At 39.9% G+C, this 16,001-nt stretch overlaps 1 protein-coding gene and 3 long non-coding RNA genes across 5 annotated transcripts; 2 read left to right on the forward strand and 2 right to left on the reverse strand.

Annotated features, from left to right (window-relative positions):
- Nucleotides 1-1,762: 1,762 nt before the first annotated feature.
- On the reverse strand, nucleotides 1,763-3,450 carry LOC122536829. The gene is made up of 3 exons (XM_043669532.1): nucleotides 3,367-3,450; nucleotides 3,092-3,287; nucleotides 1,763-2,323 (listed from the first exon to the last, which is right to left on the reverse strand). Exons 1-3 carry the CDS (start codon nucleotides 3,417-3,419, stop codon nucleotides 2,051-2,053), a joined length of 522 nt encoding a protein of 173 aa, XP_043525467.1. The 5' UTR covers nucleotides 3,420-3,450; the 3' UTR covers nucleotides 1,763-2,050.
- A 10-nt stretch (nucleotides 3,451-3,460) lies between these two features.
- Nucleotides 3,461-7,780, reverse strand: LOC122536830. The gene is made up of 6 exons (XR_006308484.1): nucleotides 7,724-7,780; nucleotides 6,510-7,097; nucleotides 5,377-6,430; nucleotides 5,026-5,297; nucleotides 4,361-4,484; nucleotides 3,461-3,720 (listed from the first exon to the last, which is right to left on the reverse strand). It is a non-coding gene; the product is annotated as an uncharacterized LOC122536830 (long non-coding RNA).
- Nucleotides 7,781-7,853: 73 nt separating this feature from the next.
- Nucleotides 7,854-9,709, forward strand: LOC122536832. Its single transcript, XR_006308488.1, has 3 exons — nucleotides 7,854-7,930; nucleotides 8,889-9,547; nucleotides 9,625-9,709. It is a non-coding gene; the product is annotated as an uncharacterized LOC122536832 (long non-coding RNA).
- Nucleotides 9,710-11,113: 1,404 nt separating this feature from the next.
- Nucleotides 11,114-15,269, forward strand: LOC122536831. 2 transcript variants are annotated; one of them, XR_006308485.1, is made up of 3 exons: nucleotides 11,114-11,443; nucleotides 12,122-12,410; nucleotides 13,972-15,269. It is a non-coding gene; the product is annotated as an uncharacterized LOC122536831 (long non-coding RNA). The 2 variants fall into 2 exon arrangements; XR_006308486.1 differs by having other exon boundaries at nucleotides 12,128-12,410.
- The last annotated feature ends 732 nt before the right edge of the window (nucleotides 15,270-16,001 follow it).

Genomic DNA, 16,001 nt, shown 5'->3' on the forward strand with positions numbered 1-16,001 from the left:
TCGTGGCTGGATGCGAAGGAGGTACGCGGAGAGATGGTCCAGGCAGTTACGGGCATTATATACCTAACAGGAAGAGAGACAAAGCAAACAAAACACTGTCGGGGCGTCGCTCCGCAAACACACAGCGCCCTCGCGCGAACGGGAGGAGCGAGACGAAGAACTTAAAACTTGGAACAAAAGTCCTCACTTTTGTTCCCTGGAAAGTTTTTCGAATTATGGCCATAGCGAGGAGTGAAAGACGAGGAGGAAAGGAGGACGCCATCGAGAGAAGTCGCCTCTCCGGTGATTTATATATCTCGCCAAGGTTTCGGAATTATTAAACTTTCCAGGGTGCTAGAAGAAAGGAGGTGAAGGGAAACGACGGAGAGGAGTTCCTAAGAGAGAAACAGAGAGAGGGGAAGAGAGAGAGAGAGAGAGAGAGGACTTGTACTGTAATTAAGCCGTTTTCTAATGAAGATTGATCGGTCAATTAGCACCGTTGCCTCCCACCTTGTGGCTTGTCTCTTCCATTATTTACAGCGAACTGTTCTACTTAACACTCTGCCTATAGTTCCGTGTCCTCCATCATGTTAATGTTTTCGATGGATGTCTCTTCCTTCTCACAACAAAATCCCTGACGAGCAGGCAAGTTTTAATCATTTACCTATAGACAAAGAATACTATAACTATAACAATGTTTGTGCAACTGTGACGTATTATTTACCTGCGCCGTCAATATTTGCATCATCTTCTTCGCAACAGTTCTGCGGATTTCTATAGTCGCTGCGTTGATCGTCAGACAAGTTTTTAATTAAATTCTTGGCGTATCTTCTCGTTCGATCGGCTCAAGTTGAAGTTACAAAACGCCGGGCAAGGTGGAATGTTTTACCACCGTGGTAACGGTGGTCAGTATACCTACTTGGAGGCGAACCGTGAAACACTTCGATTATCCATTAACAAGCAATTAAACCGCTGGTAACGAGGTACAATTCAGGCTCGAGTTGAGTTATCCCTGGAAGAGATTAAAAGCTGCCACTTGTGAGTCTGGGCGAAACCACCCTTTTGCGTTTCTGTCGTTCAGCCTCTCTCTCTCGTTCATTTCCCTGACCCGTTATGCCCGTCTCTGTTCAGCTCCACCCCTCGATCGTCCTGGACACAATAGAGAGTGGGAAGCCTCTTTCTACGGATCACACAATGGATATAGTATATCAAACAAATTCGACCCCGCGAAATTATTGGCCAGGGTAATCCCACGGATACCAACCGTGGACGATAGTTCTCCCATCGACATCGGTACGTAACCCACAACCAGACACAAGGGCCTGGAAACCACAGTGAAAACTTACCCGTGAAATGCGGAGACGTATACGTCCAGCCCCCTCCCGCGCCATTAATATTCTTTCGACTCGGTCTCCTTCGCTACTGTCGTTGCACTTGAACACCACGGAGAGGAAGTTACATTTTTTTTTTAAATTTCTTTTAAGTACTTCATCGATCAGTCTCGTGTTAACAGAATTATTCTTCTGCCAGAGCTATCGGAACTAAATATGAAGTTTCTCGTTTCCCTCGGAATTTCCAAAATACTGCTCGTTGTGATATTAAAATATTGTTTACAGGCAGTTTTCACAAAACTTCGTTATTTATTTCTGCCCAGGAAGTCCAGATGTGATCTTCGATCGTCGAATCGGTGAACGTTGCAGTCAGCTCGAATGGGAATGAAATCGTAGGAAGTTAATTCACAAATTAATCCGTAATGTAATTTTCTAGAAAATAATGGGGACTCTTTAGTAAGAGGAATTGAAAAAAACGTCGAGGGAATATCGTCCGCGTTCGTTTAATATATTCCGCAATTTGATCGGATCATAACGCATCGATTGAAGCGCATCCTGATTTATGGCAAAGTACATAACAAAGATTTCGATGGCAAATCCAGAGGCGACACGTCCTTCATTCTGACAGGATTGAAAGCCGTAAAAATCCTTGTCGGACGAAAGGGTAGCCCGATCTAGGTACGCATGCGTTTGACAGAGTAGATATATTTCGATCATGGATTTTCGATAGGCCGCAAGGATTAGGGGCTACCCTCTGCTCTCGTGTGTTTGTTCGAAACAATGCTCGACTTAACTGATTGGCCGCTAGCTGGTTCCGCGTGTTGTATTCTTCGTTCACTATCGGATGAATAACAGAGTGACGACGTGGAGTGTGGCACACAACAGATTACCATAATAATCTCCGCTAACGAGTATTGTCTAGTTAATTGAAACGTTACAACTCCTCTCTGTTCGTATTTCAAATTTATTGGAATTTTTGTTCTTTCAGTTTGAGTTTTTTCATGCACGCACACCTACAAACCATAATGAATATTAATGAATATTAAGCGTACATATAGTTACTAAATATTTCTATTGATATTGCAGATAAATATCCTTTACAAAACGATAAATACAAATTATAGATTAACATGCAATAACGATTTAAATTATATTAATATGTTTATCTTGCGCACTACTAGATATAAAAATGTTTGTAAAGAATAGCCCAACGATTTTACTAAAACGTTCTAATTCCCTAAATGTTCTAGCTCATCTTCAGCGGCGTGAAATTAGAATCAAATTCCAATGACGATCAAGCGGCGGAGGGGGATGAAAAGAAGAAAAGAAAAGGAAAGACACTTGAGGCAGCAAATCAAGCAACCAATGAAAGAGAGGAAAGAGACAGAGCAAGGGGGAGTGGGCGTAGCTCGCGATAATTTGCATGGAAATTTTTATCGGCACGGCCGGGGAGGCAATATCCGGCAGACGCGTTTAAGATCCGAGTCCGGATAATAATAGCCACAGAAATGGGATCGTAATGCCCGAAATGGGTGACACGAGTAGGTACCCAAAGGTTGCCTATATACGCCTTACATTTTCCTACGTAGCTATCGCGGGCTAATGCGCGAAAAATGCAGCGTTTGGCGGGGTGCACCTACACACAGAGTCGTGCCTACGGCCACGCTCGGCGAGAAAAAGAAATGACATCGTCCTCCCTTGCCTCGCGTCGTTAAATTATATATAGTCTTTCTTTCGCCCTTGCTCGCTTGTTCTTTATCGTCGCCTTATGTTAATATTACTTCTATTCGACGCAGAACCCGTTGCGGAAGTACACGATCCTCCTTCGCTTTTTTTTTTTCTGACTGCTTAATATTCTCCGCTATGCTTAAACTACCCTCCATTTGCCGGGCTTCATTACATCCTGATGTTAATTCCCCTTTTCTCTCTCTTTTCATTTCCAGAGCGGAGGCGATGATCTTTTTTTCCGACAAGTACCTAAAATTTCGAAGTGATAAAGAGAGGAGGCTAGTAAAAAATGGCAATTGAATTTCGTTTAATACTTTTCTTATCTTACGCTTCTCTTTCTTTCGATCGTCGATTGTATAAATCCAAATCCACAAAAGTCATCCGAGCGTTCTCTATCTTCGAGCTGATCGATACATGGATCTGAAGAAGGGATCCATGGAGAAGGATCGACGAAGAAATGCTTAGGAAGGAGCATTATACGAGGGGCACGTAGCGGCAGGATCGGTTGCTCGATGGACTGGAAGCTGGCGGATCACTTCGAAATGCCGTCTTAAACCGAGCCAGGAAAGGCTGCAAGTACGTACTCGTGCACGGCCAGTGAGCACGTACACGTCGTATTACTGTGACCGAGTATCTAGCTTTCGTGGCTGCCTTCAGGAATCCTGCTGAGTTCTTGTTTTTCCTTTCATATAGGTATAAAAGAATATTTAAGAGACTTTACGCGGACTTTACGGGCAAGGAAAAAGGTAAAAAAGAAAGAAAGAAAGAACCGAAGAAAAAATTGGATCGTGTAAAACTACGCAGAAGAGAGGCAAAGAAAGAGAACGTTGAAATAGAAAAGAGACAAGAAGAAACAGAAGGAAAAATCGTGCTCGTACGTGCGCTCATACGCGTGTACGTTTGTAGATATGCTTGTCAGTTAAATGCGTGCATGTGTGCGTGCCCCGTGGCGTGCACCCCGCCGACAGGCCTCGTCGTTTTCGACGAGACCATCGAAAACAATCGGGACAATGGGTCTTCAAGCATTCTTATTTATTATACTTACATGGCACTGTACACTATACATGACGCGAGTGAATGGGAGAGAGACCGCGGTTAGACGAGATGTGGAACGCGCGTGTGCGTTTCGCTTAGGGGGGCCCCCACGAGTAAACGTGCGTGAAAGAACGCACGCGATTTTTTGAATCATGCAGCACCGGTAGCACAAGGGAGCAGGGCGGGGAGAGGCGTCCACGAAGAAAAGGTTAAAGAGAGTTGTTTTGTGAACGGTCAATTGACAGCGTTTCTCGATGTTAATGGTCGTCCGCCTTTAAATGGCATACCTTCCTTCCTACAATTCTTCACGCGCCACTCGGATGGCTCTTGCTAATTGTTGGAATTCGAATCTTACTGTCCGTTCTATATTTCCTGGTGTTGAATTGTAATATCACGTCAATACGCAAACAACTAAAAATAAAGGAAACGAAGTTTCTTAAGCTTTACGCTCTAGGTACTTAGTAATTTGAAGATAGTGCGGTGTAATAATCGGCTAATCCACTAACAAATATAAATTGACAAAAAATGTATTGCGACGGTACTTAAAATTTGAAAGTTTTTAGTTATGGCTCCTTTTAATTTTCAATTTTTTCGATTAACGCACTCTTTTTTTTTGTGAGAAACTTATTTTCAAAATGTTATTTCGTTATTCTTAATTCAGTCGATGACTTTATGAATTTAAAAGATGCAACATCGTTTCAAGATTATTAACAGATAGTAAAAAGTAATAATCATTGTTACATAAGAGTGCTTCGATTAATGTCAAGCATGGTTATGATCTATTAAATATTAATAGCTGTGCTTAATGAAATTTTTTTCTTAGATATACTGAGCTAGATTGTGTCCAACGAAATATTTGATTTGCAAGCTGATACTTTTTACTTTGTTCAGTGGATCATTAAAGTAGTATCATGGAAGGGGTAAAAGATAAAGGAGTTAATTCTGAGTTTACATGTATTACGCTGAAGATCACTGGTTGTGTATAGAGATATCTATACGCATATTCCTAATGCCTCTTATGCGGGTCTCATTGTGCAACGATCTCTTGTTGCCTGTCGTTACGAACAAAGATTCTCCAGAGGATATATCCTTATCCTTTTACTGTGCTGGATGGTATAATGATGGATGGGTAGATAATAAGAAAAACTCAGTACGCCACAAGAATGTTCTGGAAAGCGGTTGTAGGTTCTTCCAACGAAATTTAATAGAGCTATGATAATCAACCTGTGATTATACAAAATTATACATAATTATACAATATATTAAAATTAGATTGATTACAAATATAGATAAGAAATACTACCTTGTTGAATTACTGCGTGTCTCTTCTTTTTTTTTACCGTACGTATATTTTCAAAAAAATAAATAAAAGCCAAGGAATACAGTTTATGGTCCTTCAAGTTCTCCAATAGAAAATCATTGCGATCAAGATTCCTTTCCTTCCTTGAAATCAAATAGTTCTCAAATAAACAGATGAAAAGTTGACAACTCTCAATCTCTTTATGACCGTTCAATCTCTCACAGTTATAAAATCGTCGAGTCGTTTTTGGAACTTTCTTCTTCATAGGTAACCAGCAGCATGTGTCGTTCAATTCTGTGATCGTTCGATCTCTGCCGCTTCACCTAGTCAAAAATTTGTCAATCAACAGGCGAATGAACTTTGAAAACATGCAACAATGGCAACGGCGTAGCTAGGTCCTCGAGGATCGTCATGGACCGTCGAAAATTCGTTATCCACTCGAACAGCACTTCGAGCCTTGTGTGTGCACGTTCGTGTGTGTGTGTGTTTCATAGAGGCAATAAAAACTCAGTCATTTTTCGCGGGTCCGTTTCGGAAAAAGAACCGGGCGAAAATATGGGAAAGTTTCGCCGGTGGTGGATTGCCGTTCCGAAATGAACGGTACAAAATGATTCTGCGTTGCGCGCCGGTGCTCCACGAGTGGCTGCACGATCACGCGCTAGCCTGTTGTAATGGATGAGTCCCGATGCCGGGATGTATATTGCCAAAGTACTTATGGCAGCACGTTTATGGCATACAGGCTGTACAAGCCTGGCAGCGGCCGACATGAAATCCAGTCGAGCACCCTCCATCCACGTCACGTCAGCCACTGATTAACATTAACTTCATGGAAAAAATTGTACCAAATGCCGGGCAACGTCACAGTTTTCGATTTGGCCGCGATGCCTGATCTGACGCTTTTTCGCCGTTCCTCACCGTTCCTGTTCCCCTGTACGACATACTCGCAAACGTTGGGCTAGGTTTAGGTCAACTGCAGTCATCAATTGATCGATAGGAACAGCTTTCTTTCCGACATCTGTTTTGCTGCTCTTTCATCGTTTCTCACATTCCTACTTCCCTAGAAGACATTCGCAAAAGTCAAGTTTAGGGTAACGTATGTATAATATTTTGTACGTCTTTAAAAGGGTAATTCTTACAATTTTATAATTATTGTATAACACAATTTACGTAACGAGCATGTATCAACTCTCTCGTACTGTTGTATTTCTCTACGTCCCCTAGATCTATGTTGCTAACAAATTAAGAATTGACCGTGAGATCGCATCTCAATTTGGGCTTTAGAATTTCAAATATGTTTGGAGACACTGTTGCGTGTCAGGCGATGCGTTTGATTGTCAAATTAAAAGGAAACTGGGAGCGAATTCTGTTCACCGAGCCCTCGTCCCCGAGATATCGCAGGCCCCCACAAAAGCACGCAGGGGTGCAGTTAATTCTAAAGCGATTAGGCGCACGCGACGGGGCAAAGGTGTCGACCTGCAATTGACAACGGGCCGAAGGGTCACGAAGGAGCAGATCGCGAGAAGGGGAGACGAAAAATTAAATTAGTCGCACGTTCGATGGTAATCCCAGATTAATATACGTTGCCTGGATGTCAGGATGCGTTTCAGCGCCATACAAATGATCTCGAACATTTTCAAGGAGATTCCCAAGTGCTACTCGGCATTTGCATTTGCAATCAGAAAACAAAAAGGTTTCCTCAAAACTGCAATTACTCACGAGAACAACTGAAAAAGATAATTTAATTCGTGATTAGGAGACAATTTTTGTGAACTGGATTGTTGATGTTTTTTTAAGACTAAATACATATCTCTAACATCGTAATGTTTTTAACACGTAATATCTCTGAAATTTCTTTTCTGTTTAAGAATATTTTAGGAGTGAATAGTTGGAATTCTTTCGCGATAGAATATCTTAAATTGGGTAGTGGTATCCCTGAGGGTAATCGTTGACCTAACCTCAAAACTCAATGATATAGAGGTATCCATTATACTGTACCACTATATTGTAGCTACTATAATACATTCTCATACATTCATTATTTTAACTGTCTTTCACATTATATATGATTACATCTCTTATATACATTTACATTTTTATCGATAAAAATACGTACCTGCAAGATTACATTTATGAAATTCATATCAATATTTCTCCTTTCTTACCCATTTTGCTTATTCTAATCGCAAGGATTGTTATTGTCAAGCGATCATAACCAAACAACAGTGGCGCCTGCGGAACTGCAGCATTCCCAATTTTTCTCGACATGTGAATATATTTATTTACGTCTGCTTATAACATTTAATTTTGTACAAAATTTTTATATAAACAAGATAATATAAATCCAACGTACTTGCACGTATATTTTGAAAGTTGCAACAACTTCACGATTTTCAGTCACGAACTGCCATTGTTAATTGGATCGATATCGATACTGTTGATGATGTCAATCAATTCGATATCGATACGATTAACAATGGCGACTTGTGGCTTGGAAGTGTGGAGGTGCTGCAAATGTTGACGTATACAAAATTGATATCAATAGTATTGATATCAGCACGTACGTATTGAAATTTTAATCATCTCTTGCTCGATATATTGTAATGAAGTATTCATAATTGTAAAAGTATTTGAATATCAAAATATTTGTTTTGTGTATGTGTGTGTGTTTGTGTACATGGTGTGTGTATACATATATATGTATACATATATATATATTAAGCAAAGAGATGATATATATATTCAAATATATATTCATATGTTTATATATATTATTATTATTTCATATATATCAGAGATTATTATTATTTCATATATATCGGATTAATATCGATACTGTCAATGATGTCAATCAATTCGATATCGATACGATTAACAATGGCGACTTGTGGCTTGGAATTGTGGAGGTGCTGTAAATTTCGACGTATATAAAGGCAGTATTAAAGTATACAAAATTGATATCATAAATAGTATCGATATCAGTACTTACATATTGAAATTTTAATCATCTCTTGCTCAATATATTGTAATGAAGTATTTATAATTGTAAAAATATTTGAATATCAAAATACTTGTTGTGTGTGTGTGTGTGTAATATATGTATGCGCATACATTTATATATATTATTATTATTTCATAAATATCAGAAGTGTCAAACGAGTATCGACATTTTCATGACGTAGATATCAAATAAATGTCGATTCAGTGTAAGTAACTTTTCGATTTGATATCGATTCGATATATATATATTTCAACTTCAGTGTTTTGATATTCAAATACTTTTATAATTATAAATACTTCATATCAATATATGAAGGAAAAAGATAAATTATATTACATTATATTGTATTTAATATGGGTATCAAACAGGTATCGATATTTTTATCGAAGTATCAAACGGACATCGATACTATCGTGACATATCGAAACTTCCGTACAAGTGCCAAACGAGTATCCGGTTCATCATACCTACGTCTCGTGTCTACGATAATATTCATAATAATCATCATAATTTGCAGGTTTGGCATCAATAACATTGATTCAGTTCGATCATTAATCGCAACGAAACATTAAAATGAGAACCACAAAACCAACAAAAAATTAAAAAAAACAAGGACAAAGGGAAGAAGAATAGTCATCACACCGAGTATTCAACGTCATAATCCTTGCTGCATTAAAATATTAGGTCGAAGACACTCCAGTGCCTGGAAACGTTCTGTCCCGGAAATTATTCAAGCCGCAGCTCGATTATAGAAGACAATTTTAATATCGTCGAATAATGGAGGGTCTTCGATGAGAGAAGCCGAAGAAGGAGGAGAAGCCTAGGGTGGATGGGAGGCGTGAAGGGGATGGGAGGAGATCGGTGGCCTGAAAACTCGCGTTGCGTTAAGGTCACCGCGATAAGGGGACGATAGAATCGTGATCCTAGCGATCTGGCTACGTGGCGAGCATGTGGAAACGGTATTCAATATCGTTGCCCCTGGAAGGAAGCTGGATGGCAAAGTGGGGAAAGGATGGAAGGAGTAGGCATGCTCATTGTCACCGCGAAACTATTCCGGGCGGACCGGGGATCACGTGGCCTGTAAAAAGGACAATGGATCAGAAGTACGTGTCTCGGGATCGACACGATATTGGAACGAGGTTGCACCGCTATTATAATACAGAAAATTGTATAAAGGTATCTGCATTTCTTTTCTTTTTTCATCGGCATAGACAGCGTATCTACATTTCCTTCCCTTTCTCTTCGATCTGTAGAAGGTGTAACAGAGTGGATGTACAAATTTTGGGATGGTGCTCAATTTACGATAGAATTTAGACGATGAAGAGAGAGAATAATTAGGTTAGGTTTCTAAATTGGCTCTCAACTTTTTATATATTTTTCTTAATTACACTGAGTCAGGTTTCGTGTGTTTAAACGTTGAAATAGAAAGTAGACGTAGCAATGAATAATACTTTTTTAAAGAAAAAAAAAAAAAAAAAAAACGACTTCCAGAAAGATCTCCGTATTTACAGAGAACTAACAGAAGGTTCATCATTCAACAAACTGAACAAACGTTTACCATTACAACTAATAGCACACTCCAATGACACAAAGTCCTCAGTTTGAAGGAATGAAGGCAAAGAGAGAAGAAACAATCGTCGATTCCACGAAATTAAAGAGAGAAAAGCTACCACGTTCGAGACTTTCGATTTGACAAGTGGAATGAAAGATGAAGAAGAAAAAAAAAAGAAGGTAAAAGTAGACTAAAGGTAAACGTGAAAAAGAGAAATTAGTTATAAATTCGCAAAAGGGAAAGAAATGGAAGAAAACAATGTCTAGAGATCTCGGGATCTTCCAACTCTCCGCAAATCCCAACAAAAAGAAGATAATACGTATTCTTGACATACAGAAATTCAGGTGGAGATCCTGACGGCAGCTCTTTCGACAGAAAAGAATACGATCCCGTGTATCCAGCGATCTCAACATCACGCGATGTTGAAGTGTGCAACAATAAAGCGAAGAAGAACGTTACAGGTACTTCTTTCACGCAGTAGACGTTGCATTCGTCGGCCGTGTGTAAGTGTAAGTAAGTACTTACTTACTCGTCAGGATTCTCGTGGAACGAGGACGAGAGTCGTGGTTCGTCGAACGATGTTTGAAAGGAGAATAGGGTCAACACGATGTAGAACCGATCTGCCTGTTCGACTGTTGCCGAAGAAAAAAAAAGAAAAGAAGAAGAGAAAACGTGGACGATAGGTGGACGTGGACGAGGAAAAGAGACGTGGGAGGATGGAAGCGGAGCCGATGGAGCGGACGATCCTTGTTATTGTAGCCATAATGGATGGGCAAACAGAAGGACACGAGATCAAAACCGTGGCAGGTAAAACGTACCTCACGGTCTTGTTGTATCTGCGTAAAAAGCTGTATCACGAGTCAAACATTACATAAGAATCCGATTTAACACGTTGTACGAGACTATCAAGACCAGCTTAGGAAGATTTTCGTAAGTGTCTCTATTGTTCATCATTTCTAAATGAAATTTCTTAAATATTAACGTATAGAGTAGTCAACTGTCACAAAAGGAAATTCTTCAATATCGTTAAATACTTTCACCGAAACAAAAAAGAAAAAAAAAAGAAAGAAGAGGAAGAAGAGTTATAATTGGACAGACGAAGAGAGAAAGAGATAAAAATAATTGGAAAGAAATTAGTAAGTACATAATTAAGAAGTCTCTGACTTCTGATCGCCGATAGGCGGCCGTTGTATTTCACTTACAATGCGAAACGTAATTCAATGGTGAACAGAGAGCGGCGGATTCCATTGGAAGGGGATGCCGGCGCGGCGGTGGAAACGGCGTCGACGCGTGTAGGCGAGGGCGACGACGATCATTGAAATGGAAATGCCATTGACGCAAAGTGAAAGTAATTAATGGAATATGCCCGGGTGATAGAATGAATTTGATGGCGGCGCGGCCTTGTCGGGCCGAAACGCCGCGGTCCGGAACAGTGAAATACGGGCATATAACCGACGATGAAAGGGCGGCCTCGAGGGTGGAGGATGGAGGAAAAGTAATTTCCTTCCGGAGGGTGGAAGGTGAGTTTCCGCCGTTTCGATTCTCTATCTTCGAAACCTTTGAGTGCCTTGATGCAATTTATCTATATATTTAATCATATTAATTGAGTCTTAACTGTGATTACAACATTACAAGTTACACATCTACATATATCTATACAAATGTACGTGTATCAAAATCTATACGCATGTGCATATGTATTTTTTAAATCTTACTTTGTTAATTAATTATAGGTACTATAACTAGATTGCGGATTCTTTACATTTATGGGATATTTAGATTCAGAAGTGAAGAAATGCACATAATGTGCAAAAGTATGAAAGATATAGGCACAAAGTAAAGAGTTTGCCGTGGTATTTAATTGCGTCAGTAAAAATATGAGAATGCATAAAAATCCGCAGTTTAGTAACCTATTTATTACAATTCTTGATTTTTATTTTTCAAATTCGACTGAGAAATTGTAATCGGTTGTTATTTCTCTTTTTATAAAATAAATTGCGTTGAATTAATCGAATAGCAAATCTTTCGGTAAATAAAATTTCAGAACGCTAAAAAAATGAAGTACAAAGAATCAGGTTTTAGAAACTAGCGTGAAAGTGGTAAACTAAAAGAACAAGAACGGCCAAATTAAAAATATCGTTCTGCTTTTTGAATTTGACATTGGCAGATAAATTTTATAATTCGTACCTTTCTGTAAGTGACAGAGACTCGCGGGGGAAGCTTTGGACTTACTCCTTCCAGCGCGGCTTTCAGTTCTAGCGAAGTGGAGAAATTGCCGGGTGCGAAAGTGTTAATCAGAAACTGCTTTGGACACGGAGTTAAACACGCTACAAAAAAAGGAAAAAAAAAAAAAGGAAAGAAAGAATGAATAACCATGAGTTCGAGTAAAACATCAAAAGGAAAGTGATAGAAAATGAAAGAGGGTCTAGACGATAAAGAATCTGCCGAAAAAGCAAGAGAATCGGAAAATGGTGGAAACGTGGAACGGTAACAGACAAGAAAGCAGACAGTCGTGAACAGAGATAGAGAATTTTAATAGATTTAATTAATATTTCATTTGCATGCTATTCCTCACCCTACCGACGAGTTTCGTACCATTCTCTCTGCAACTGTGTGCGATGGTACTATGCGCGCTGTTCCGACCAACACGTAGACGAAAAAGGTACAGAGTGCAGAGCCATCCTGGACTCGGCAATGTAATCCGTGAGAGAATAGTAGAAATTTCGTTGCACACGCATTTTCAATGGGAGGTGCCACCTTCGTACGGAGAATAAAATAGAGATAGAAATATATAGGGTGTCGGCTAAGTGATGGTGATATACAGAGATAATTCTCTATCGGACGATGAGTCGAAAACTTGAAAGGAATTTATTTCTAAATTTCATTTTATTTTTCTAAATCCATGTTACGTGGTAATAAACGGAAACTTATAAATAACTGCCACTAAATACATAATATGCACAGTACTTTTTATCATATAAAACCTAATTCATGACTACGATTATCGAGCCAGTTCAGAAACATAGACATTATATGTATTTACGTGTCATGAATAAGTCAAATCTGTCACTAGCCACAGGAGTTAATAAATCAATTACGAATACTGTTTATCATCGTTCAACCTTCCAAACTGCTTCGAGCAATGCTTTCGTTTTGCTGAAATTAACTCTCAATTTTTCGTCTACGTAAAATTTTGTCATATACCGGATGTTTCGGTAACAATTTTCCGATTGCTTTGTGCAAGTACTATGCACACAGATGCAATTTAAATTGCCGTTATTAATTATTCTTCATTCGCTTCAGTTACGGGACACCCTGTATACGGAGAAGTCGGAGGGGGTGGCAGGGGTGACGACACGGTCCTTTCGCTGTATTTCAATTTAGCACGTCCATTGTTAGATACTAATATTATTCAGTTGGGAATTGTTTCGTGACACCCCTCAGGAGTACGATTTGCACGAACCGCTGGTGTCCGTGGCCTCCGATGTCTGTTCTATTACTCTGTTTCTATCCCTCTCTCTCTCTCTCCTTCCTCTTTCCATTGTTTCTCTCCTTCTTTCTCTTCCCATCATTCTCTTTCCTTCTCTCTTCCTCTCCTCTCTCTCTCTCTCTCTCTCTCTCTCTTTCGTCCCCCATCCTCTGTCCCGTTTCATCCCGAATTCTCATCGAGACCAACCACCCCCGCTTCATAACCCGTGGAAGATAATAAAGTATTGCCCAATGAAATACCTCGATATATACCTCGATAGAAATAGAGGTGAAGCGGTTCACAAAGAAGCGGCCACGTATCTCGGCGATATTCTCGCGCGAATTTCTAGAACGTGGTAATGTTAAAAATGGTAAAATTTGTTCTTGCTGCTAGGACGTTTCTTCGTTTTCTTTCTTTTTACTTTCGCTTTCCATTCCTCTAGTTGTAACGTTGCTTTAAAATTTTTTACTATCTAGTGCTGAGAGTCTATTCACGTAATATTAAGTTTGTAAATTTGTTAACAGCCAGTGTCTTGAATGCGACAATTTTATCATTATATACTCTTTCTCTCTGTTTTAGACGTCTAGAATGCAAGAGAAGAGGACCTGAAAGAGAAACAAAGTAGGAAAAAAGGAATCGAGAAGGAGGAAGAAGAAGAAGAAACAAACATAGCGTCTGTTTGCCAGAACGTTCGGCAACACTATACACTCTTCCCTGATCCGTGACGAGGATCCCGGAGGATCCAATTCAGGATTGGCTTCCAAAACGCGCACTTGAGCCAACCACGAGCAAATATACGTGGCTGCACACACCACACGTGTACACGGTCGATACAGGTAGAGGGTGAAGCTCGGTGATCCCGGAGAGGTGAACACAGGAGTGGGTGTAAGAGGAAGGGGGCAGCGGAGTCAGAGCAAATATTGATGGAAGTCGAAAAAATTTTAAAAGCCATACCAACCAGACCGTTCGCTTGTGTTTCGCCGCTTTTCCGCGGGATCCGTGCTTTTTAAGTATTCGACAAATATCGATGTTTCCATTGATTTTCGATTTCCAGCGCGATCCCGTTCTCTGCTCCCCCCCTCCCCCCTCACTTTTTTGTCTCTCCCTCCCTCTCTCTTTCTGCGTTTTGTATTGAAATTTTTTACCAGCGTCACCTTTCTTTCAGTTTAGAAAAATGCCGCGGGAAAACCGCTCTGTTTTTACTTTCTATTTCTTTTTTCCTTTCGTTTTCATATTTTTTTATTGTCAGGCTATGAAGTTCGATACCGATAGTTGGTATATCCTAGGTATGTGCGGAGAGCAGAAGTTTTTGTAGTTTATTGAAATCTGAAAACGAATCGTGAAGAATGCAGTGTGTTTGACTGATTGTTTAGAGAAAACTTGGTTCTGAAACAATAGTGTTTTTTTTAGATATATCCATATGTTGTGACTGTAGAGAATCCATTGATACACTTCTGTGTACATTCGTTCATGGAACTGAAAACCACCGACATCGAATCATCTTCTGTTCTCACTGTATCTTCCCTGTAATCTCGGTTTCCTAAAGATGCCTACTGTTGCCTTTTCAAAGAACAGTACCTGTTCCTAAGTATCTAAACTCTGCTTTCCTCCAAACCCTCTTCTCACAATTTAAAATTCCAAACTTTAGTGGAGTGTATGATAATTTCAGTATGTTGTTATAAAAGTATCCTACCTACTATTTAATAATTCTGACAAAAGAAGGTAGGAAGCTTACTAGCTACTATTTAATAATTCTAATAAAAATAAGCTTTCTTCTCGAAAGAGTTACAATGCTTGTGAAAACTCACGGTTAACGTGGATAAAATTTCATTTCAGTAGGTTACTTCAGAAATCAATAGTATTCTCTAAATCTTTTACCATCGTATTACTTCTAAATAGTTTATGATTGCTAAATATTAGACAAAAAAATATAAAAAGAAATTACCACTTACAATAGGTAGGTAAGTCTTCTGAATAGTTTATCATTGCTAAATATTAGACAAAAAATATAAAAACTACCATTTACAGTAAGCGCAGTAACACTAAAGCAGAAATGTTGAAATTTCAGCCGATGACAGGTTTTTAATTGGAATAAATAAAAGGCAAATAGGAATAGAGAGATAGACAGACAGAGAGAGAGAGAGAGAGAGAGAAAGGTATTGTATACAGAAGCTTGGTAGTACACGGCGATGGGGGGTTGTTGCACTCTGACTGCGGATTAAACCCCCGGGCCGGCTGCCCTGTGGCTTGGCTACGGAACGACGGAAGGGAGGGGGGGGCCATTATACTCCATTATGAATGGTAACCAGTAGCCAAAGGAGGAAACTCCGCGGGGTGTCGATATATTGCCACCCCTTGGAGCCAGCCAGCGATCGCTCGTAAATAATAAGCGGGCCGCGGCAGCATTATAATGCAACCGCGTGCACCGCCGCCAGCATCGGTACAAATTGCCGGGGTATAGAACGGGGTAGGCGCGTGTTCAGCCATCGACCTACCGGATATATGCCTTGTAGAGGGCAATCGATTATCGGTATTTCATCGATACCGTGTACTAGCAGGCAGCCAGAGGCTGGTGCACGCGCGTAACCCGCCACCACTCGTAATTATCC

This window comes from Frieseomelitta varia, unplaced genomic scaffold (assembly GCF_011392965.1).
Source record: "Frieseomelitta varia isolate USP_RPSP 00005682 unplaced genomic scaffold, Fvar_1.2 scaffold_873, whole genome shotgun sequence".
Classification (NCBI taxonomy): Eukaryota; Metazoa; Arthropoda; class Insecta; order Hymenoptera; family Apidae; genus Frieseomelitta; species Frieseomelitta varia.

What these genes read in the sequence shown, in the direction of transcription:
- LOC122536829 (XM_043669532.1), bottom strand. Translation starts at nt 3,419, where the DNA reads ATGACTTTTGTGGATTTGGATTTATACAATCGACGATCGAAAGAAAGA. An exon ending in CGATCGAAAGAAAGAGAAGC is followed by an intron (nt 3,288 to 3,366) that starts GTAAGATAAGAA and finishes TCGAAATTTTAG; the next exon opens with GTACTTGTCGGAAAAAAAGA. An exon ending in GGGTTCTGCGTCGAATAGAA is followed by an intron (nt 2,324 to 3,091) that starts GTAATATTAACA and finishes TATGGTTTGTAG; the next exon opens with GTGTGCGTGCATGAAAAAAC.